This window comes from Fukomys damarensis, unplaced genomic scaffold (assembly GCF_012274545.1).
Source record: "Fukomys damarensis isolate Sample0158 unplaced genomic scaffold, DMR_v1.0_HiC HiC_scaffold_33, whole genome shotgun sequence".
In the NCBI taxonomy this organism is placed as follows: Eukaryota; Metazoa; Chordata; class Mammalia; order Rodentia; family Bathyergidae; genus Fukomys; species Fukomys damarensis.
Genome location: NW_022900945.1, coordinates 9,891,840 through 9,914,636, shown reverse-complemented (window position 1 = coordinate 9,914,636; position 22,797 = coordinate 9,891,840). Strand labels below are relative to the sequence as shown.

Genomic DNA, 22,797 nt, shown 5'->3' with positions numbered 1-22,797 from the left:
TTTTTTTTTTTTTTTTTTTTTTTTTTTTGCTAGGCACCGTTTTGTATCATTGTAACCGAAAGATTTTTAAGTGATACATTTTTGATAAATTGTATCACGATCTTTACATTAGTAGTGCCACCAAAATAATTTTGGTAACCCTGCCATAGTATGGACTACCATCTAATAAGCAGCCTAGGATCTGTTCTGGGGAGTCCTGTGCTGAGCTCCTATGCTAAGTCCAAATCCTTTCATCACAGGTCTTTGTTCCTGCAACTCTTTTTGATATTTAAGCTGCTTGTGTTTGAGGGACATGGTCCCAGAAGTTAGCAGAGATGTGTGGTAGGTGGTAGAAGAATCTAAAAATATTTGATTTGGAGGTGTAGTCAAAACTCTTTCATTCCATCTTTACGGTTACAGAAGATTTTCTAAGACTATAATTTTGTATATGAATGCTCTTTGCCTCTTCATAGAGTTGAACTCTGAGTTTTCATTTTAATATTAACAGGTAGGATAAAAAGGTTAGCTGAGCACTTGTAATTCACGAAAGATTGCAAAAAGATCAGTGTTTTTAGTTTTTAGTGTTTTTCCCTTTTAAATTGAATTGCTTAAAGCCAAATTGTTTCAACATTGCTAAATCTCAAAAGCTCAATGCTGAAGCAAAAAGAATTACATACAGTACAATCTAAGTAAAGTTGGAAAACATGCAAAACAACAGCGTATATGCTTACTAACACATGTACATGGTATAACACATGTAGTGGCATAACGTGCTTGGGAGTGATTAGCACAGAAATTATGGTAATAATCACCTTTTAGAAGGGTGGGCCAGAAGTGTGCTGTAGTGATGGGTTCAACAGGCTTTAATAATATTTTAGGTTTTTACAATGTTAAGATTTGTTAAAGCTAAGTCTAAATATGCTTTTTATGTTCTTTGCATTTCTCAGTATGTTTGAAATATTCCACAATCTAACCAAAGAGGGGGTCTTATTTATTTAATGTCAATAGATCTTAGATTAGCCTCCAAAATTTCTGCAAAGTTGAGATCTGAAGCTTGCACAAAAGAAAGAAAGAAAGAAAAAAAGAAAGAAAGAAAGAAACCAGTATCATACTATGTCTGTCCAGATGTTTCTGTTTGCATATTTAATCCCTTGTTGAAGGCCCTGATTCCCCACAGGAAGTCCTATGAAGTATTTTGCTTTGTAGCTGAAGGATTTGTAAGATGAAAGGTCCTTAAACATGAAATGAGATCAGTGGTAACCTCATGATTTAAATTGTTTTTTGGAAAAGTTGTTTGATCTGCCCCCTCAAGGGGAAAAAAAAAAACACACAGTGATAGCCAGGATATGTTATGACAATATATTGATTTTCTTTCTTAGTATCTAGATCACCATGGCAACTGGGCAGAAGTTGATGAGAGCGATTAGAGTTTTTGAATTTGGTGGACCAGAAGTGCTGAAACTCTTGTCAGATATTGTAGTCCCGGCTCCAGAAGACCATCAGGTAGAAATAGACACTTTGTCCTGGCAATGATTACCCCAACTGTGAAACTCTAATTTAGGGTTCAGAAGAGGGGAACTCACAGTGATTTCTTCAGACAGTGAATTTGGACAGAATATGCCCTGCTTATATTTCTGAACCTGAAAAAATTATCATAAATCGAATTAGAGAAGTAGACATAGAAAACAGTTGCGGAGAAAATGTTTGAAGCAGAGAATCTACTATGGAGTGCAGTAATTGGATTTTCCTAAGTGGGCTCATAAGTCGTTTTGACTAAGTTTTTCTATTGCAAACTTCTGTGATTTTTACTTTGCACATGGTGGGAAAACAATTTGCTTCTTCATTCATGCTTTTTCACATATGATTTAAGATAATTTAATTGTAGAGTTTAATCATCTCCAGCAACGTTAACAATATAGTTTTGATTCAAAATTATGTACTTCTATTACTACACCTTCCATAGCTCCCGAGTCTAATTTCCTGAGCAAGCCTTATGAGAATTTTTACAATTTGCCATAACTTATCTTTACAGATGATTTCTTATCACTTCCTCAGTAGACTGTGCTGTAACATCATCAAACTTTATCCATTTTTCCAAGGAGGCCCTTGATTCCTTTTTTCAGTGTATATACCATTCTTTTACTGGAAATACCCATTTTTCTCCCATTTCTGCAGAACCTCTGCTTATCTTTTAAGGCCTCAGTCAAATACTACTTCTGTAAGCCTCTCCCACTCTTATATCAGAATTATTCTGTATTAATGGTAAAATTAGCTACTGTAATAGCTGTAACTACAAAATCTTAATGGTTCAAAAGTAGAAATTGATTTCCCAAATTCTAAACTGGTGATAAGTAGCTCTCCTCCCGCAGTGACTTGGAGATGCAGGCTTCTTTCGTCATGGGACTGTGCCAATGTTACCACCTGACTTTCAGGTTTCTGTGAAGGGTAAAAGGCTGCCTAGGAAGGTTTCTATATTCATAATTATAAAGGAGGCCAGAAAATAATGTCCTTCCTGTGTTCCTAGGAAAAGGAGGAAGTATTCAACGAACGCATAGAGGTCTCTGCCACACCTCCTTTAAGTAATTCCACTGTTTTCCCAATGCTTTTTATATGGCAGTGCTTTTTGTTGTTGTTGTTGCCTTTTGTTCATTTACATGTTGGCTTGCAAAACTAGAATATGAGCTTGTTGAAAGCGAGGCCTTATCTGTTTTGTTCTCTTTGTTTTCATAACTCTGAATGAATGTCTGAATTCTCTGTGTGAATTAAAATACAATGTCATTTCAGGTTCTAATCAAAGTCCACGCATGTGGTGTCAACCCCGTGGAGACCTACATTCGCTCTGGTATTTACAGCAGGACACCACCCTTACCATATACTCCTGGCACTGATGTGGCTGGGATAATAGAATCCATTGGCAGTAATGTGTCTGCTTTCAAGGTATTGCATTTTTAAAAATATTTGTATTTGACTTAATATTTCTTTTTCTTAAACTAACACAGCTTTTTAAAATATATCTGTATTTAAGGTTTCAAAGGCCCCATTACATAGTTTCTGCCACTTGGGGGACTCCTCTCATCAAAAAAGAAATGGTTTCTGATCCAGAGGCCTTGTTTGTTGGCACTGGTGGGAAAACGTGCCGGATAATTTCTGTCTCTTTACATTTCCACAGACTAAACTGTGATCCTTTGGATTTAACACCAATTTGTAAATAAAGAAAATGCTACTTACTATTTCCTAACTCTTAGTAGTTGTCAAGCCAGCATATATTTTAAAAGTATTTTATGAATTTATTTACATGGAATAGAGGGAAAATTAATTCTTCAGAAGAATAAGTAAAGCACGGAAACATGTAAGGTCGCTCTCAGTTTAGAGCTTTGCATCAGACGGAGGTCAGTAAAAGTGTTACGATCGGGGCTTTTGCTATCTGTACACCAACTGCATACAAAGCATAGATGGTGTACTCAGGGCGTACACGTGTTCCAGCATCTTCCCTCAGAACGTCTTGACCTGCTCAACTTTGGCGGCACAAAAGTGGGCAGAAAGGCTTTGCCTCTGCCCAGGAAGCCTGCGGATTCCTGTTGCTTTTCCACCTCTCAGCTGATGGCAACCTGGCTTCTGCCCCTGTTGCTCCTCTGAAACGATTCTTGCTAATGTCACTCATGGCCTCTGTTTTGCTGCAGTTAACAGGCCCTTTTATTTCATTATCTTTCTTGACTTCTCTGTGACATTTGACAAAACTTTTTCTTCAGCTTCTGACATCCTTTTCTCCTACCCTCCTTGCCCCTCCTCGCTGGGCATTCCTTTCTCAGGCCTCTCTAACTCTAAATGCTTCTCAGACGTTGGTGCTACCCAACATCTCTGTCCCTATTTGGGGCTCTCCGTCCCAGTTAGACCTCTGCTTGTTGCATTTGTGTTGGGTACTTTATCGTGATGGCTGCATGCACTTCCTTTTTTTCTATTCTCACCTGTGGTATCTTTAGCTTAGGGTTCTCAACTAAGTCTGGAAGTGGGCTGTCCAGAATGGTAGCCCCTGGCTCCATGTGGCAATTAAAAAATTAAAATCAAGCTAACTTAAATTCAAGTTGAAAATCCAGCTCCTCGGTCACTCTGGCAACACCTCACATGCTTCATCATCCCCCGTATCTAGGCTGTTCCTACTGGACAGTGCAGACAGAACGCCTCCATCATCACAGATGGTTGTTGGCCACGCTGGGCTCGCATGGTCAGAATCAGGAACCTCTTACTGAGCGTGACTAAAACAGCCCCTATTTCCCCGCTGCAGGTCCATTCCTTTCTTGTGTGACTGCACTGGTGACTTCTGGGGTTAGAATGGCGTCTCACTTTCCCTCACCCAGCCTTCCCTCCCTAGAACTGCTTTCCCCCTCTTTGTATACTTACTGCGTGAGGTTTAATTCGGGTTATCCTATCGGAGAAAGAGAGAGCAGAAAGACAAGAATATGCCCTTCCAGGTCACACCCCTAGCAACCTACCCCCAACCAGGCCCCACCTCCTGACATCTTGTTATCTGCTGAACCAATCAACAGTGAAACCGCTTGTAAGTGTGGCACCCCCTTGATCCAGTTACCCCCCCAAACACATGCGACTTTTGAGGAACATTTTAGATCTACACTGTAAAACACTGATATCAGTTTTGTGTGTATTTAAACTGCAGAAATGGGATTAATCTTAATCTAATCTTGAGAATTTGCAGGAGACAGGACTGAGTGATGATGCTTTTCTTTAACTCTCGGATACTGCTTGAATCTTTATTTCTTATCTCTCCTACATGATTCTGTTACTATATATTTTCAGATTTCTGTATTATAGGACTTGAGCACCCTGATGTTTTGCCTACTCTAAAGAATATTTACTTTATATTTTTGCAAGGAAAAAAGCATTGGAATAGATGGTTATAGGGGGCAGCCTGATTTCCCTGGTGCACCGATTGTATTGGAGCCATAAAGCCATGCATGCTTTTCAGTGGTGAGGGCCCAGCAGACGTTCACTGAGAGTTTACTGTCATTCTGGTGACGAGTGAAAAAAGCCTGCCCTAGCCTGTCCTGCTGTCGGGATCCCAGCGTGCTTTCCTGCTTTTGGGTATATGCACGGAAAAATGATGGGAGTGCGGTGGTGAGGACATGCACGAAAAGCACTTGGTGTGTGGGAGAAACTTTACCCTAATATATTGGGCACCGAAGTGACTGCATGTTGACTGCCATTTGCTAACTGCTTGAGCAAAGGAAACTACAAAACTTTTCTGTACTTCAGTTTCCTTGTCTCTGTAATTGGATGTAAAGTGCAGGTAAATTTATTATGGTGACGGTTTCTAAGGATTGTGCTTATCCTGCATAGTTTGGAAGCCCCGGTGTATGTATTACTTTGATCTCTCCCCCAGAAAGGCGACCGAGTCTTCACCACCAACACCATCTCTGGGGGCTATGCAGAGTACGCTCTGGCCGCAGAGCACACGGTGTACGCGCTCCCGGCCAACCTGGACTTCAGACAGGGAGCTGCCATTGGCATCCCGTACTTCACTGCCTGCCGAGCTCTGCTGCACAGGTAAAGGCACACTGTGAATTTATAGCCAGTGCGAAGGAGAGCGGTATCAGCGGCTCTCCTCCTTGCCTTGGTGACTGGTGATTCACCATGCAGTGTTCGTGGAATGGGAGCTGTTCATTTGGGAGACTGTCGTGATCCTGGGGCACACGAGACCGAGCAGAGAAAAGGCCATCTTAAAGATACTCACAGTCCAGTGAGAGAGGCACACGTGGAGTAATAATATTCATGTAAGTGTGGAGAGTACAGGAGGGAAACGTATGAAGGGATTTAGAGGATCACAAAGGATGTGTGTTGTGTGGAGAGGCGCAGTTTCCTGGAGAAGCATAAGGCTTGGATTATTTTAAAGCTGTGGTTCATAAAATCCTGTTATCCTGTAGAACCATCTGGGCAGCAATTTAAAAGTATGGTACCCTAGACCCACTGAGACTCGAGAATCTATATTTTGATCAGATCCTGGGGAGGAGTAGCTGGGGGGTGTAAGGATATTTTCAACAATGGTAATAATGTGGTGTATGGGGAAAACAGCATGGTGTCTGAGCAGAGCTATAGCAATTTGGTTTTGTTGAATAGAAGATTTCAAAGCAAAGAATGGCAAAGAATAAAGTTGGAACATAGTCTCTCAAATGTTAGCTGTTACCATAAAATAGGATTAAGACTAGAAATCTAGCCTATGGGGCTCACACATTGTTCTGTAAGGGACTAAAGGTCTTGAATTGTCCGATTCAGGAGAGTTTTATATTTGTGTTTCTCTGAGATCCCTTATTTGCTATTGGAGGGATGGATCTGAAGACAGGTATGGAGGGAGAGAGGAGAGTTGGTATGAACAGAGCAAAGGATAGGTTAGAAGAGGCAGAGAGGAAAGAGCTGCTATTTAGCAGGGGTAAATTGTTTGCAATTGTTTGCAAGTGAAGAATACTCCAAAGGAGAGGGAGACTTAAGGACGCAGGTAGCTTTCTGTCTTGGGTCATGCATAACTGCAACAAAGAAAAAGAGAAGAGAGTCGTGAAGGTAAACTGTGTTCACTTTGGACTTGGAAGTGTGGGGCAGACACTCAGTGGAGAAATCTAAATGAGCCTAGAGTCGGATGACTGGAAATGCATGTTGGGGACTGTTGGCATGGAAGGGCAGGCAGATGAGAAATGATGGCTGTGCCTTGGGGAGTGAGAGTAGGACCCCAGTGAAATGTCGCTGTGGAAGAATGTGGTCGCTGGAAGGGAACAGAGTCCTCAGGGACCAGAAGGAAGTGGACCCCAAGGCCATGAGAGTGTAGGGATCACGATATTCAGTTCGCACCCAGTAAGCACATGGGCTTTGGAAATAAAAATCCTGGGCTAGAGTACTGTCGTCACCCAGTACTCAGGATAACACTGTGCTCAAGTTACTTCTCCGTCTCAGGTGTAGTTTACTGATTTGATAAACATGGGTACTAACAGCAGCTACTCCCGGAGTGTGGTGAACAGGAAAAGCTCTCAGGACAGCATCGGCTGGCAGTGTCAGGAGCAGCAGCTGACACAGCTTCTCAGGAGGGAAGCTGAGTGTCAAGTGCAGTAAGGAGGTCTCTGCCGAAGAAGCACTGATGGACTTAGCTCAGGACTCTGCAGATGTCTGGCAACTCTAAAATCTGCTGGGATAGGTGGAGCCTTGGGAAGTCCACAGCTGGCCGGCCGGCTGAATTCTTTCTTTGGAAAAGGCCAGGCTTCGTTCAGTGCAGACTTGCAGCCGGTTGGATGAGGCCCACTGGATGGCAGAGGTGACCTGCTGTCCTCAGACTCCAGTAGTTTAAATGTTAGCCTCACCCCTACACGCCTTCACAGGTGCTCCCCGGTTTGATGAGTGAACAAGTGTGAGGCCCGTTGAGTTGATCTATAAAATAAACCACCGTGATAACGAGGCACGCACACAGCAATCATAGACGAGTCGGGGTTGGACTGTGTTTTTCCCACTGACTATAGAGTAAGGCAGGTGCAGCCCGACTGATGCTCAGAGCCACGCAGAGGCCGGCATTCTCTCTTACCCCTCACTGCTCTGTGTACTGGCACATCGGTCTGGACCGCAGAACAGACTGGGCTGGAGGAGCCTGCCTGGGGCGAGTTCAGTGGGGGCTTGTGGGAATGACAGTCCAGGTCCTCTGAGTGTGGCAGTGCCACTTACCGTGCCCACGAGCACCGCAGAGCCCCCCTCAGAGGCAGCACCAAGTTCCGGCACCCGGCACCCAGCGCAGCCAGTGGGAGGTGCCTTCACCTTCGCCTGAGACTCTGATCCCACTGAGGGGCGCATTTGCTCTCCGGTAAGAGTTTGCTGGAAAACAGGTAGAGTCCTTCAAGATAATGCGAAATACTTGAACTTAATTAACTTCAAAACATAAGATGATAGAACCTGTGCTTTTTTTGTACGCAGGGCCCATGTGAAAGCTGGAGAAAGTGTTCTGGTTCACGGTGCTAGTGGAGGAGTAAGTATTTTGGTGTTTTTTTTTTTTTTTTTCAGTTTAAGTTTAAATGAGCTTGGGTTTGTGGTTTTCACACTATGAGTCATTTTTAAAACCTAAACTTATGCGGTCCTGACTGCTTTTTTTTTGTTTTTTTTCATGTTTCCTCTGTAGTGAAGCTTTTTTAAATTCAGTCTTCTGAAGGTGATTCTCTGTCATTATTTTCGCATTTCTTGGTTAATGAATTCAACATATCACCTCTTCAAAGTATGCATTAGGGTTTCCATCACAGTGGGTGTGGACCAAGATAAACTGGCCTTGTTTTTACCCTCAAGTAGCATAAGTTGCAAGAATATTTATTTAAAATTTTAAACAGTTCTAAAGGTTAGTATCAATTCCATATTCCTTCAGATAAGCAAATAAGGCTCATTAAAGCTTTACCTGTGTAGCCCCAGACAGCACTGCAAGGCCACACTGTGAGTTCTTAGTCTTTTCTCTCTCCCTCCGCTGCTTGCCTGCTGTGCTTTGATGACATTCATGGAGTGCACAGCATACATCTGTGTGCTTAACACCACAACCCATGGCTTAAAATGCTAATGCTGAGGGGAGAGGCCTGGCAACTTGAGAAATCAGCCCTTTGCAGAAATCTCCCGGCGCAGGCCTGTCAGAAACCTCTTCAGGAAACAGGCTGCCAATCTGCCTCTGAGGAGTGTAAAGGAAAAGTGAGAGCTTGGAGGTTGGAATTAACAAGAAATCCACATGACCTCTATCCTGCATGTTGGAGGCTTTAGAAATTTTGGAGATAAGATTTCACATTTTTGAAAAATAAAGGGCCTAGGGTAAGACAGCTCCCCTTATGGAAGGAAGCTTTTTAACCCTTTGTTGTATTCTGAGGAGAGAATTGCAGGAGGTTACCTATTACACAACTGATTATGCCCTGAATAATGAGAGTGGAACCCTAAAAATGTGAGTTTACCTCTAAAAGTGGGTAGAGAATCGAGTCCTTTTTCACCTTTCTACATCTTTAGAGAGATGTCATAAAATTTCCTATCTACCTATCTATATGCCTCAAATAGATCAATTCTGAAGGATTTCACAGACCAGACTATTTACTAAAAAACACCAAGATTGTCCTTAGGAGGCTTGAGAAAATATGACAGATAAGCCCTATCAAAACTCCTGTTTTTAGAGGGCCGGGGATTTAGCTCAGTGGTTCTGGACCACAAGCTCAGGGACCCAAGTTCGATCCCCGGTACCAAAAAAAAACAAAAAAACTCCTATTTTTTTTTTCCCCTGTACCGGGGTTTGAACTCAGGACCTTGCACTTGCCAGGAAGGTAGGGTGCCTCTGAACTATATCCCTGGCCCTAAAAATTCCTGTTTTTCAGCTTTACCAAAGAGGTTATATTTGGGTTAAATTAAATTTAACCCTAAATAACTGAAAGTCTGTCAAGTACATGCATTTATTTAAATTGTGCTGGCTTTCTGAGAGTTGACCCTGTGCTCTGTAAGAAGAGAAAAAATTCAGTAGGAAGGAGAGTGAGTGAAGAGTTTAAAGAAAATCTCTTTTTATTCCCTTTACCCTCTTGCAAAAAGCTCAGGCACTTCACTATGAATTCTTTTTAAAGGTAAAATCCACAGTGTCCCCGGGGGTGGCTGAGTTTGTTAAATCCTTGGCTGTTGGGGATGGACCAGCGCCTGGCGTGTGAAGCTTTTCTGATCCTCCTGCCCTATCTAGGGAGGCAGAGCTGGGTCTTGCCTTGTTTCTGTTTGTACTTTCTGTCCTCATTTAATTCAGATACCTTTGGGATGATGTCCTATGTTGGAAACAGTGTGAGATTTTTGAGCACAGCTATTATCCTGATGTATTGGTAGGAGTGCCCTACTTCAGTGATAGCAAAATAGGTAGAAGAAAAATAGTTGATAATAATGGTGCCTAATCCACTGAAAGAGCGTTGCTACTATAATTGTTGACAAGAATAAACAGTGCACTTAGAAAAACTATTGGTGACTCCTTTAACGATAGAGGATAGGAATATATATTTACAGTTAATCTTAGTTTAAAATGTGGTTTTATTAGAGGTCTATTGTTTAAATGGAAAATTAGAGTTGAAGTCAATTGTGCGGACCCCGTGGTGTCTTGCACACCTACAGTTGGGTATCTCCCTTCCCCTTGCACAGAAAGTTCCACGTATTTGTTAGGTCAACAGATCCCTGCCGTAACCGGGCTGAGTTCAGGCTCTTCAACCCTATGCCTCACAGTCTTTAAGGTACATTTTGGTTTTGGGAGTTTGTGGCTGTTACACTTTAGCAGATTCCTCTCATCATTTTTTTCATTTAAATGCTTTTCTACCTTACCCAACCCATTCCTTCCTGTGGTTATCAGTAGGGGATGATTTTGCATTTCCCCTCACTTCCTCTCAGGGACACTTGTTGTTGTGTGGAGGCATTTTTTTTTTTTTTTTTGGTTGTCACCCTGAGGAAAAAGATACTGGCATCTAGTGGGGAGGATCCAGGAATGCTGCCAGAGCTCCCTTCCAAGTTCAGGAGAGTCCCCACAAGAAAGTTACCTGAAAACATCAGCCAAAGAATGTCACCAGTACAAGGGTCAAGAAACTCTGCTCCAACAGTGTGACACTTATCTGTGCCATTTGTCATCTAACCGAATGTGTTTCCCAGCATTATTGTTTAACTAATTGCTCTTGTACCTATATTCCTAAATTTTACTTATTTCTTTTATACTAAGCACACTTATCTGGTGTTCTAGAGATTTCATCTAATCTTTTGGCTTTAAATACTACCTCAAAGTTTGTGGGCATCAACTTTGTGTCTCCACCTCTGGACTCTGGAGTTTTACAGTGGTACCTCAGATCGTGAACACTCTTGTTTGCAAACAGTTTGGTTCACAAACAGAAGCGTTTGACAAAACTTTGTTCTTGTTCGCAAACTCTACGTCGGGTGACAAACACGACCGTGGCCATCTTTCCCACACAAACACAAGTGTGGCCATCTTTTCCAGAACTGTAGAACAAATTCAGTTTGTGAACCAAGGTACCAGTGTACCCTTATTCATCTGATTACAGAACAACTCCGCTTGGGTGAGCGCTGTGCACTCAGCATGTTCTGCATGAATTTCTCGATGCTTCAACAAATTGACTGCTCAGTTAAAGAAACCCGTACTTTGGGACAAAGCCCTAGGAGGCATCCCTGACTTTTTGTCTTCACCTTCTACATTTACGCTATGCGGAAGTCGCTTACCTGTAACCTCTAAATTTGTTTTTGCTCTTTCCTGTGCCAGCTCTTTACACCGAGCCAGCTTCTTCTCCTATCAGGACTATTATTATTATATCAGGCACGAGCTGGTCTTCCTTCCCATCCCTGTGCCTCCCCTGTGATTGCAGCGCCCTTTCCTAATGCCTCAGTTCATCCTTCACATCCCCTGATTAAGCTCTTCATGAATCTTAATGTAGCCCAGAACCTTTACCTTTACCTGCACGGTCCTGTGCCCCTCGCCTCCCTTTGCCTCCCTTTGCCTCTCTCTTGTGGGCTCTGTCTCTGAGTCACATCGACCCTCTGTCTGTCCTCTGAGCCCTCGAGAGCATTTCCTCTTCACCTGGTTCGTCATGGCAGCGTTTTCTGTGACACCCCAGCCCCTCCGTAGCTGTTCGGCTTCTCCCGTGGTTTGATACTCACTTCCACCTGGCCTCTTTTCTGCAGTGGCAGCCCTGGATGACTTAAAGACCCTTTCTCTTACTTAACTCTGTTTAACCCAGTCGCCCAATAATTAGCACTTACCATTGTCTGAATTTACTTTACGAATTTATTTATGCCCGTGTGGGTGACCTCTCCCCTCCTTAGAATGTAAATTTCTTTCATGAAGTACATGGCTTGCACATCATGAGCACTCAACAGTTGTGCAGCGTTGTGTCAGCTTTTCATCGTTGTGACAAAAGAGCTACCATAGACAGCTCTAAGAAGGGAAGGCATAGGTGGCTTGTGCGTTCGGAGGGTTCAGTCTGTGGCAAGGCGGCCAGTGGCAAGGCAGAAATGTCATGGCAGAGGGGTGTAGCAGAGGGAAGCTGTTCACGTGGCAGCCAGAAAGCAGAGGAGAAGTGTCAGAGAGAGGGAGCAGCCGGGAAGAAAATACACCCTTCAAAGGCACCCCTGCCCACAGTGACCTACTCCTACAGTGACCTCCCTTCCGAGAGCCTCATCCATCAGTGGATGAGGTCAGTGCAACCTCGATCCAGTCACCTCTGTGGGCCCCGCCTGGGAACGTTGCTGTATTGGTGATCAAGTCCTCAATACAGCAGTCTTTGGGGGACCAGTTCATATTTAAACGGTAGTAAGCATACAGCTAAATTTGCCCATCCAACTTTCCCTTTTGCTTAAACAAAACAGATGCCTTAGCTTTGTGATTTAACTAGTTGCAGTGTAAAAGCATTTTCGGATCCTATTTAAAGCAGAGCCCTGTGGTGCGGCGGCTAACCACTCTGGTTCTGCAGTCTCGTTTGGCCCGGCTCCTGTTCCCTCTCCGTTGGTGACTTGGGCAAGGTACTTGTATTTTGAAGTTAGAGCTTCCTCATCTGTAGAACATAGACAAAAATAATATCTACTTCATAGAATCATCATGAGGATGAAGTTAAGCAATGTGTATATTTAATATTATGCCCAGCAAGTTATAATTCAAAAGTCATTTTTCTTATTTCTTCATGAGTGTTGTACATTCCTTCAGGGTAAGTTAAATCTTAAAAGAATCTTAAGTTCAGTGTATATAGATACTTAATACATGTTCGCAGGAACGCAGAGAATGTATAACTGGATTAAATTTTCTTTTTCAGGTTGGGCTAGCCACGTGCCAAATTGCTAGAGCTTATGGCTTAAAGGTTTTGGGTACAGCTGGTGGTGAGGAGGGAAGAAAGGTTGTTTTGCAAAATGGAGCCCATGAAGTTTTTGATCACAGAGAAGCTAATTATATTGATAAAATCAAGGTAAACGTTGCTACAGTTTTATGGAACTCACACATTGTTTATTGGACGCTTACATGGCTTTTTATAAACTTTTTCACCAACTAGTCTCCTAAAGTTGTTTGCTTCCTCTCTTATACCTATATGTATTTTTCTACCTATGCCTGTTTTAAAGTTTTAAATAATTTTAAAAACAGAGATGTTCATTTTATAACCTTTGCTATGCTTTCTTCATTGAATGTAACCTTTCTAGAGTCTTACAGCTATAAAAATTGATGTTCTTTAACGTAAATCACATTTTAAGTAAAGCTACAGCTTTGTATTTACAGACGTGAAATACCCACAGGATACCAGTATTCCGTGAATCTGTCTAGGCAGGGAATAAAGTTTTATTTGTCACTTGTGTGCTTTGGAGGAATGATTACTATCTCATTCAGAGTGGTGGCATTTAGCTGTTACATAAGAGTTCACGCAGATGCTGAAGTTCCTCATTTATACTCTATTACCAGTTTACTAAACTGATTACTTTGCTCATCTTCAAACCCCTAGTAAGAATTAGAATTTCCCAAGTTGTGACTACTTTGCGGACTAGGTCATTACAGACTGAGGAAGAGCACAAGTGCAAGTTAACTATCACAAAACCCTTTTGCCAAAAACACTCAGCAAAGGTGATACTTTATGTATGTCCAGGGTAACTAGGATCCAGTACATAGTCCTGGTACCATTCTCCCAGAACATTTACAACAGTGAAACATGACAGGTTGCTTTATGACTGTGTCTTTCGTTGAGCAGTATCTAATTTTTACAATGTGGTCTTGAAGCTTTTCACTGATTCTCTCTGCCTAGCTCTCTCCCTTTCTCTGTAGATATCACTCCTTTGTCCTCCCAGCTTGCCCCTTTTCTCTCCTTCCTTTTCCCAGCAGACTTCTTGAAAAAGTAGTGAGAACTTACCTGCTTTTCCTTCCTTTCCTTCATTGCACTTTCATCTGCATCCCAGCTACTTCGACTGGTGGCAGGGAGTCACTGATAAAGCTTAGTCACCAGAATGCTGGGCTTGTCAGAGTACTCATTCTGTTTGATTTTTCTGGAGCTCGTGTCCCTGATCGTATCACCTGGAAGCTGATTCTCTTTGTGCTTCTCTGACAGTTCACTTTCAATCCGCTTTCTTTTTGCATTGCTTACCTATTAGTGTCTCTGGGGTGTTTTCTGTTGGTCTCGTCTTCCGTGTGGTAGACTTCCGTACTGACTGGTCTCATTATTCACATGGTGTCAGTTATTACCCACATGCTCCGGATTTCCTAAACTATCTCTGACCCAAATTCCATTCCTTCGTGCTGTCCGCCTGCCACTCATCTGGTCGCCCACGGCAGAAAGCCTCCTTTCAGTTTTATACCTTTTAATCACCCTTCTCTTCCCACTCATCCCGTTGGTCACCTCATTCTATCAGTGTTATCTCTGATGTGTCTTCGATACAGACCTCTTTCATTCTCCCATGACTGATCTTAGGTCTCAATTTATCCATCCTTGGCTATTATTCATATCTCAGTTAGTGTCCCCTTTGTATTTTTTACCGTCCTTTTAAAAAACAGACCAAAACCAGCAAAAACCTCCGAATAACTAAAATAGAATCTCTTAGGACTGCAGGGGGCTGTCATTCGTTCATCAGTTCTCCAATGCTCTTGCAGTGCCTAGCACAGGGCTTGGTACATGCATTAATGAAGACCCACTTTAAAAATATTTTTCCAAATTCCTTAACATGGCATGTAGTGTATTTTCACAGTCTGTGCCAGTTTGCAGTGTCCTCTCCCACAGTGGTTTGGACGAGCATCCCGCAGAGGACCCTGTGTTAAAAGTCTGTCCTCTAGTCCACGGCACTACTGCGAATGAGCGGAAACTTTAAGAGCTGGAGCCTTGTTGGAAATCTTCTGGTTATATGGGAGCATGCCCTTCCGGGGACGTTGGGAACTTGGGCTCTCCCCTCTCTCCTTTGTTATGGTTTTTAATCTAGATGTCCCTCCAAGTCTTCATGGGCTCATACAGGGGACTCTTGGATCATGGACGTGTGATACTCAGCAGTGGATTCAACAATCACTGGTGAATTTAAGGCTAAATGTGATGTTGGGAGGCAAAGCCTGGGTGGAGGAGGTGGGGCACAGGGGCGTGGCCTGGAAGGGTCTGTCTCCCTCCTCCGCCCTTGATCTCTCTCTGCCTCCTGCCACCATGCCATGAGTAAGCCTCCTCTGCAATGCCACCCTGCCTTGCAGCCAGCTGACTGCACTGAAACCTCTACAAACTATGAGCCAAAATAAACCTCTCCTTCCTTACTTAAGTCATGGGTGTCAGGTATTGTGCCTCCATGACAAGTAAAGTGACAAGGACATTGTTGTCTGCTGCTTGGCCGCCATGAGGTAAGCACCTTGTTCCCTCATGTGTCTCTCACTGCCTTGCTATGGGCTCAAAAGCAGCAGAGTCATAGGCTGAAACCTCCAAGACTGTGAGGCAGAGTAAATCCTTTCATAAAGTGATTATCTCAGGTATTTTGTTAATGTTAACAGAAAGCTAGGGACACACACCTCTTTTTTTCTGCTGTTCCTCCTTCTCAAGCTCTCCTTGTATTCTTTGCTTTTTTTACATTCTTGTATTGAGACTCCACCTCTTGTCTGGCTTCCCCTTGCTCCTCCTTCCTTTTTGCTTAAACTCCTTTTCATGCCCCAGGATCCAGGTCATTGTCTGTGGAACATTCTCTGACCATGGCAGGCAATCAGACTTTAACTTTTTCTTCTTTAACTTGTGGCTTATTTCTGCTAGTGTAGCATGTAGGGAATTGAGTCTTCACGATGCTTATAGAATTTTCCACCTTCCTAGCTTTGTTTTTTATCTCAATATATTCATTCTCTGCCTTCTAGCATAATGCCTGGCATGGGTTCTCATGTTTTGTTAAAATAAAATCAATATATATAGGTATACATTAGCTTTTCTTAAGTTCTAGATTTAGATGTTGGGAACCAACAGAAGAGAATTAGTGTGTGTGACAATTGGATTATAAATCATTTCGAACACAGCCAAACACTCCAAGGCATGTGTGTGCACACACACACTGCAATCCCAAGCAGTTAATTCTTTTTTTCTTTTGCTCTTTATTTTTTTAATAAAAATAGGAGCTCCTTGCAAGTCTTGAATTTTGTATTTGTTGTTTATTTCTTTGCAGAAGTTCAATTTGGAGATGGAAGATTTGGAGATAGTTAAGGAAATACTATTTTGTATTCTAGTTGTTTGTAACACCTGAAAATTCCAGGCAAATTTTATTTCATTACAGCAATTTATATAGTACAAATCTTTACCATTTTAGGGTTGTGGATGAAATCGGATCATCTTTATATAACTATATCATTTAAAAATTTGCACTGCTAGTCTTTAAAAGGTAACGTGTTATGTGTCATTTAGAAAAAAGGCTCTGTAAAATATGGCACTCTAATAGCTATTTTATAGTGTTTTTCACTTGCTATCTTACTCTACATTCTGTTTTATTATATAGAAATCTGTTGGTGAAAAAGGAATTGATGTGATTATTGAAATGTTAGCTAACGTAAATCTTAGTAATGATTTGAAACTTCTGTCATATGGAGGACGAGTAATAGTAAGTAGTTCTTTTTACCACTTTAAAGTTTCACCACAATTTAACATGACTTTGCAGAAATCTTTCATTGCAGATGTGTTGTTTGCATAATAGGTCGTTGGCAGCAGAGGTTCTATTGAAATAAACCCACGGGACACCATGGCAAAGGAGACTAGTATAACGGGAATATCTCTGTTTTCATCAACCAAGGTCAGAAAAGAAGTGGTTTTGATTTTGGTGACTTAAATATCAGCAGACTAAAAGATAAAATGCATATGATGCCCACTTATCTGGCTAGAGGATCAGGTGATGATTAGTTACCAGATAGTGAGGACAACAATATAATTTATTACCCAGGTCAAGGCACTTTTGAGAGAGAAAGGGAATAGTATTAGTAATTAAGACAGTGGGATTTGTGTAAAGTAAAACTCTTGCAGGCAACGGGACTTGTGGTTATCCTTTAGAAAACTTTTATATAGTTCTGGACAAACTGACAAAAAACACAAATTTGTAAGAGGCTCTTTGTGATATATTTCTTCTGCAGCTTTTTCAGTGCTTCTAAAACTTAAGCCATCTGATCCACTACAACAAAAATTGTTTTTTTCTTTCCCTTAGGAGGAATTTCAGCAGTTTGCATCAGCTCTTCAAGCAGGAATGGAAATTGGTTGGCTGAAACCTGTGATAGGGTCTCAGTATCCCCTGGAGAAGGTCGCCCAAGCTCATGAAAATATCATTCATGGCAGTGGAACTGTTGGAAAGATGGTTCTTCTGATATGATTCTTTCATGGGCTTCCAGTCTAATTAGGAGGTTTTCTTTCTTCCACCTTATTTACATTGTCATTAACTAACATATGATTCGGTTAATTTGTCTTAAAAAAAAAAACAAGATTTTTCTTTAGGGAGTAGAGACAGTGGAGTAAAGTTTTATAGCTGGGAATCATTTTTAATGCCTTCTATCTTAAATCAAGGAGTTATCATAGTAGTGTGCACTTGGCATTGGTGTACATTTCAGAAATTTTTAACTGATACTTGTTTAATTCCATGCTATTGACTAAAGCAGGCTACTGCTAAGTCAAACTGGTTGCCAAGTCTACTAATCTTATTAAAGGTTCATTAATCACCTTTGATGAGCCCATAGCTCTATGGGACCTCACAGACATTCTGGACTTAAAAAAATTTTTTTAAAAATCCCTTTTCCAAGATAATCTCATTGATAGTTACTTAGAAGGGAGAAATTTGTTGATTTTTTTTTCTCAGCATTTCGCTAAATAGTAGAAAATTCACACTATCACTAGGTGATTGTCAGTGACCTGTGTATGTAGCCTTCGTGTAGTACTTGCCTCACATTACTTTGGCATAGCTACTAATGGTTACTTACTAGTGCTGTTCTGTGTTGGAAACCTTTACCTAAACTAAATAAAGGAACAAACTTGGAAACCTTGTCATCAGTGTTATGTCCAAGGAAATACATTTTGTTTGTTTATTTTTGCTTTTATTTTTCTTCATATGAACACATCTTTCTGTTTCTTGCTACATTTTGTGGTTGATGTTCTTACCTGATTGGTTCGTTAGAATGACAGTTGCTATTTTGAACATAGAATTCTGCATTTATAGTGAACAGATAACAGAAAGTATTTCTGGTTTCTATAAATACAAGGTTTCACTGTCTTCTAGTACTGTGCTGTGGCTGATGTGGTTTTTGCTATAAGCATTTTCCACATTTTTTCACTGTCTCTTGTACTAGCCTATAAGAAAACATTCTGGAGAAAAGTATCAAAAACTAAAGTTACTCATCTATAGAGTAGCTCTGTATGTGCTTCTTAAAGTGGAAGATTATTTTCCATGTACAAAGATAAAGGACTAATTATTCTTTAAAAGTCAATTTAATGTTTGTACATTGGCCTCAACCATGCAACGGCCTATGCATAATATCCATCTCAACACTTCACAATTCACTGATGCAGTTCAATTAATTTTGATGACCAAATCAGCCAAACAGTATGCATGAACTGAACTGCCACATTCATGATGATGTAGCACCGGGCATGCTTTCCACATGAATATCCTTATAATTCTGGTTCTAGCCTTGTCCTAGCTTATAGCCAGCTATATTCACTGGTTAGGGCTTAGGGCTACTATAGGGTTAGCAGTGCCTGTCCCTGATGTAAAATAGTAGAAAACAAGCATTACTTCATGTAGGGGACCACCCCACTGATTATGCCCAAAGCAGTCTGTAAGCAGTGCAGATTGTAAAGGTTAACCCCACAATTAGTTTGTTTATAGAAGTGAGTCTGACCGAAACCTATGTGCCAAGGTCAGGGTGACTCTTTATCAAACTCTATTCCCAGAGCTAAAACCTTCTTTTCTAAAAAAGCAAGGTTACTTATTAACCACAACCTACATTTTGTCTTTTTTGTTCCTAATTCAAGAATTCATTGTCTTTTCCTTTTCAGTCCTTCCCTGAATCAGCAGTGTATCCATAGCAACTCCATGTAGCCCCTCTACCTTGATCTGACTATGATGTTACCAATAAATATTGGTGGCTGTGGCTGTTCAGGGCCTTTGCTTGTTCAAACCTCTGAGTGCTCAAGCACTGGTCATCCTGGCTCCCCATTTCTGTTTAATTCCGTCATTATGTCTTTCTTCTTGCCATGCATCATGGCACCAAACAAGAAATCAGGATTTACAGCAGGGACCACCAGTAATTTCACCTCTAACTAAACCTTTTGGATTTCTGTTTCTGTTTGACTTGAATTCTGTGACCTAGATTCATATAAGGTGTTAAGAGACCAAAGTGACCTTGAGCCACCAAAGATGAAACATTATGTCAAAGGTCATGTGACTAGGCGCTTCAAATTCAGCTGACTTTTAAAAATGTTTTTAAAAAGGCTATTGGTATAAAATCACAAACTCCCAAACTTTAATTTCTAGGTCTTTGGCTTTCCTAGCTCACCTTCATTTTGCCTGGAATGCCTACTTTCTGATCCATTCATCCACCCTTCCCTGAATTACCATTGTGCCCTGATGTGGAAGTCTTCTGTGAAGGGTTTATTATATTCCTCCATTAGCTCAAGGATTACTTATTGAGCACTTAGAATCTCAGAAGGCACCCTACGAAAATTTGGGAATGCTAGCGAACATAGGATATGGTCCACATCTTTAGTTTACTGTTGAGTAAGGATAAACTCAAAACTTTTGGCGTGTATTAGACAGAGTTCTGCTAAGAAACATACATATATTAGGAGATTTATTTGAAGGCATTTACTCATGCAGTTGTGACAGATCAAGGACAGGCTTTCTGTGTTGTAGTTTTGAGGCAGAATTCTGTCTCTGGGAAATATCAGTTTTAACTGTTCAAACCTTCAACTACTTGAATGAGGCTTACGTGTAGCAGTGGGAGAAATTTCCTTTACTAATATTAAAGGTAATTTTATGTAAACATATAAATAAAACATGATGACCTTATATTGACACATATAACCAACCATTATTAGGAGTGACAGGGACACAGAAGGCAGATACATAGTGTAGCTAGGAATTTCCAGGTATATATTTAATATTTTAAATGCATTTTTAGCTCTGTTCCGTAAGAGCTTTGGCCACAGAGGTAAAAAAAATGGTTTGGGTGCTTCTGGAAGGAGGAAAATTAGACCTTATTTTATAATGTCCTTAACTGCATTATTAAAGCATGGGTGATATGTGTGCCAGGAGGTTTCCAAAGTTCACGAAGACTTTTTTCTCTGCACAATAACTCCAAGAACAGCAAAATCTATCTGGTCACTCCGACCTGGCTCTCTGCTGCCTCAGCCACGTTTCGCAGGTGAAAACACCTCAGCTCAATCCTGTGCATCTCTTTGTAATGTGAACGATTTTTAGTATAGTCTTTTTAAAAAGTGTCATTTTAAAATTGTCATACTACAAATATACCATTCCACATGGCGTATTATGAGAACTCCCTACCTCCAAAGAAAGGGACTAGAAAATACATGCCAGAAACCTGGGTGCACGTTGGTCCCTGTACGTCCTACGAGGACAGTCCATGTATATATAAGTCAGTTTAATGCTGATTCCAAAACCATTGTGTGGTGCGAATGTGCTGAACATGCCCACATATTAGCAGTCCCTCATTTATTCATTCTCAGCTTCATGGAAAGGTAACCCATGAAGACTGCAATAATACAGTAAAGTAGGCTGGGGATGTAGCTCTGAGGCACAGTGCTTGTCTGGCAGGCAAGAGGCCCTGAGGTCCATTCCAGTAAATAAATAAATAAATAAATAAATAAATAAATAAATAAATAAAATAATAATAATAACAATAATAAATAAAAAATAAATAAGTAAAAGACCCTCTGCCAAAATCCATTGGGAATTTCCAATTCTAGTATTAATCGTTGGACTTAGTGAGCCAAATGAGCTACAGGGTAAACAGGAAGAAGTCTCAACTTAGTCATTGTCTTTGACTCAGGACACAGGAACTATGCTGCGTGGAAAACCACAGTCCTCGTTGCTGAGAAACCATCTGAGTATTTGGGGTTTCACATCTATGCCCATATCGTGGTTTCCTTCAACTTTGTTCTCATAGACTTTTTAGAAATGGCAGGTTTCAAGTTTCAGTGACGCTATAGATGAAAACAGAACTTTACACCTTGGGTGTTGCTATATTTTGATATGAAATATTCCCCAAAGCCCAAGAGTTGGACTTTCCCCAGAGGCCGTGGAACTTAAATGAGGCAGCACTTAGTGGGAGGTCTCGGGTAGGTCCCTGAGGGTGTGCCCTCCAATGGTATTTTTGGGCACCCGTTTCTTCCTCCGTCTTTCGCTTCCCACGGTGAGGGGAAGGCCCTTCTTTGTTGTACTGCCTCACTGCAAGCCCCAAAGCAACCATCCCTACCAATTGTGGACTGAAACTTCCAAAATAACCAAAATAAGCCTTTTCTTTTTGTGAGCTGATTTTCCAAGAAATTTGTTATAGTAACAGAACTCCAACAGGTGTGCAGTCACCACGGAGAGCGCATTGCATATGGATGGAGAGCAGAGGTCCCCGGGGTGTAGCAAAGGCTGGAGAGAATTCACCATTACAGAGAACACGGCTCTGACTGGAGCAAAGCCAGATCCCCCGAGAGCTGGAACGGAAGATGCTCACACCGCAGGCCTGATTCAGGGTATTTATGCTGCCTCCCTATAGGGATAGATCGGGAAGGAGCTGAGCTCCCTTCGGGACGGATGAGAGGGCCGCAGGCATCATGAAATTCTCTGATACAGTTGTGAAGAGCATGGGTTAGAGAGGCAAAAGACTTGGTTTTGAATCCTAGCTCTGTTACTGACCAGCCATGGGATCCTAAAATACTTAATCATTTGGAGCCTTAATTTCCTAACCAGCAGGGGGTGGTAGGTATGAAATAATGAATTAAGTAAGATAATAGCTGTGTAGTATGTCGTGTGACACCTTACACAACGGAGTTTTTAAATCTATATTTTTACTGGTCCTACAAAAAGTGAATTGAGAGAAAAGGGGAGCATCCTGAGATATGCAGCAAACGACAACCCCAAATGCAAATTCCCAAAGGAGGTACAAGTGAGCATAACACAGAAAATTTACTCGGCCACCTGCGTAAACTTGGTAACTCTCCAAAACTATGCAGGAAAAAGATATGACAGAACAAACAAAAATGCAACCTTGGGATTATAGGTGTATTTGAAAACCATCCCAGAAAGATGAAAGCAGTCATAAAGAAAACTTTTCTGAGATAAACAAAAGAGCTGTTTCACACTGATTTACATCAGTTTTGTCATATTACTGATAACATAGCCTATCCTTTAAGGTTTTAAAATGTCACATAATTGGAGTTGGAAAGGAACATACAGAGGAATCATTATTTGCATTGGCGTTATTAAAACCTGGAAAAGGCAAGAGGACAAATGTAATAAACAATGAATTCAGAAAGGTAGCTGATTAATAAATGTATAAAAATCAAATTAATAATGAAAAATATTCACAGCTGAAACAGTACTGTTACTGTTATTTAAAAAGCAGTGAAATATAAGCAACCAAAATTGTAAGAAACATACTGGACTTTTAGAAAGAAAACTACAGCACTTTCCCAGGGTGCATAAAGGAATACTCAAAGATTCTTGGTCAGACTCACGTAGAGTCTCTGTTGGTTATCTAAAAGTTCAAGGCAATGTATAACAAAATCTCCATAGGGATTTTTAGAATCTTGACAAAATATTGCTAAAGAAATTTTAGGGAGA

General features: G+C 41.2%; 1 protein-coding gene across 2 annotated transcripts in view; it reads left to right on the top strand.

Moving 5' to 3' along the window:
* Positions 1-17,982, top strand: part of Cryz (crystallin zeta) — a 21,383-nt gene extending 3,401 nt beyond the window's left edge. For both annotated transcript variants that reach the window (XM_010605129.3, XM_010605130.3), the window contains exons 2-9: positions 1,359-1,482; positions 2,764-2,916; positions 5,375-5,538; positions 7,936-7,987; positions 12,804-12,953; positions 16,465-16,566; positions 16,660-16,755; positions 17,161-17,982. In XM_010605129.3, coding sequence (XP_010603431.1) covers positions 1,372-1,482; positions 2,764-2,916; positions 5,375-5,538; positions 7,936-7,987; positions 12,804-12,953; positions 16,465-16,566; positions 16,660-16,755; positions 17,161-17,322 — 990 coding nt within the window. In that variant the 5' untranslated portion in view covers positions 1,359-1,371 and the 3' untranslated portion in view covers positions 17,323-17,982. The remainder of the gene's footprint in view (positions 1-1,358; positions 1,483-2,763; positions 2,917-5,374; positions 5,539-7,935; positions 7,988-12,803; positions 12,954-16,464; positions 16,567-16,659; positions 16,756-17,160) is intronic.
* The last annotated feature ends 4,815 nt before the right edge of the window (positions 17,983-22,797 follow it).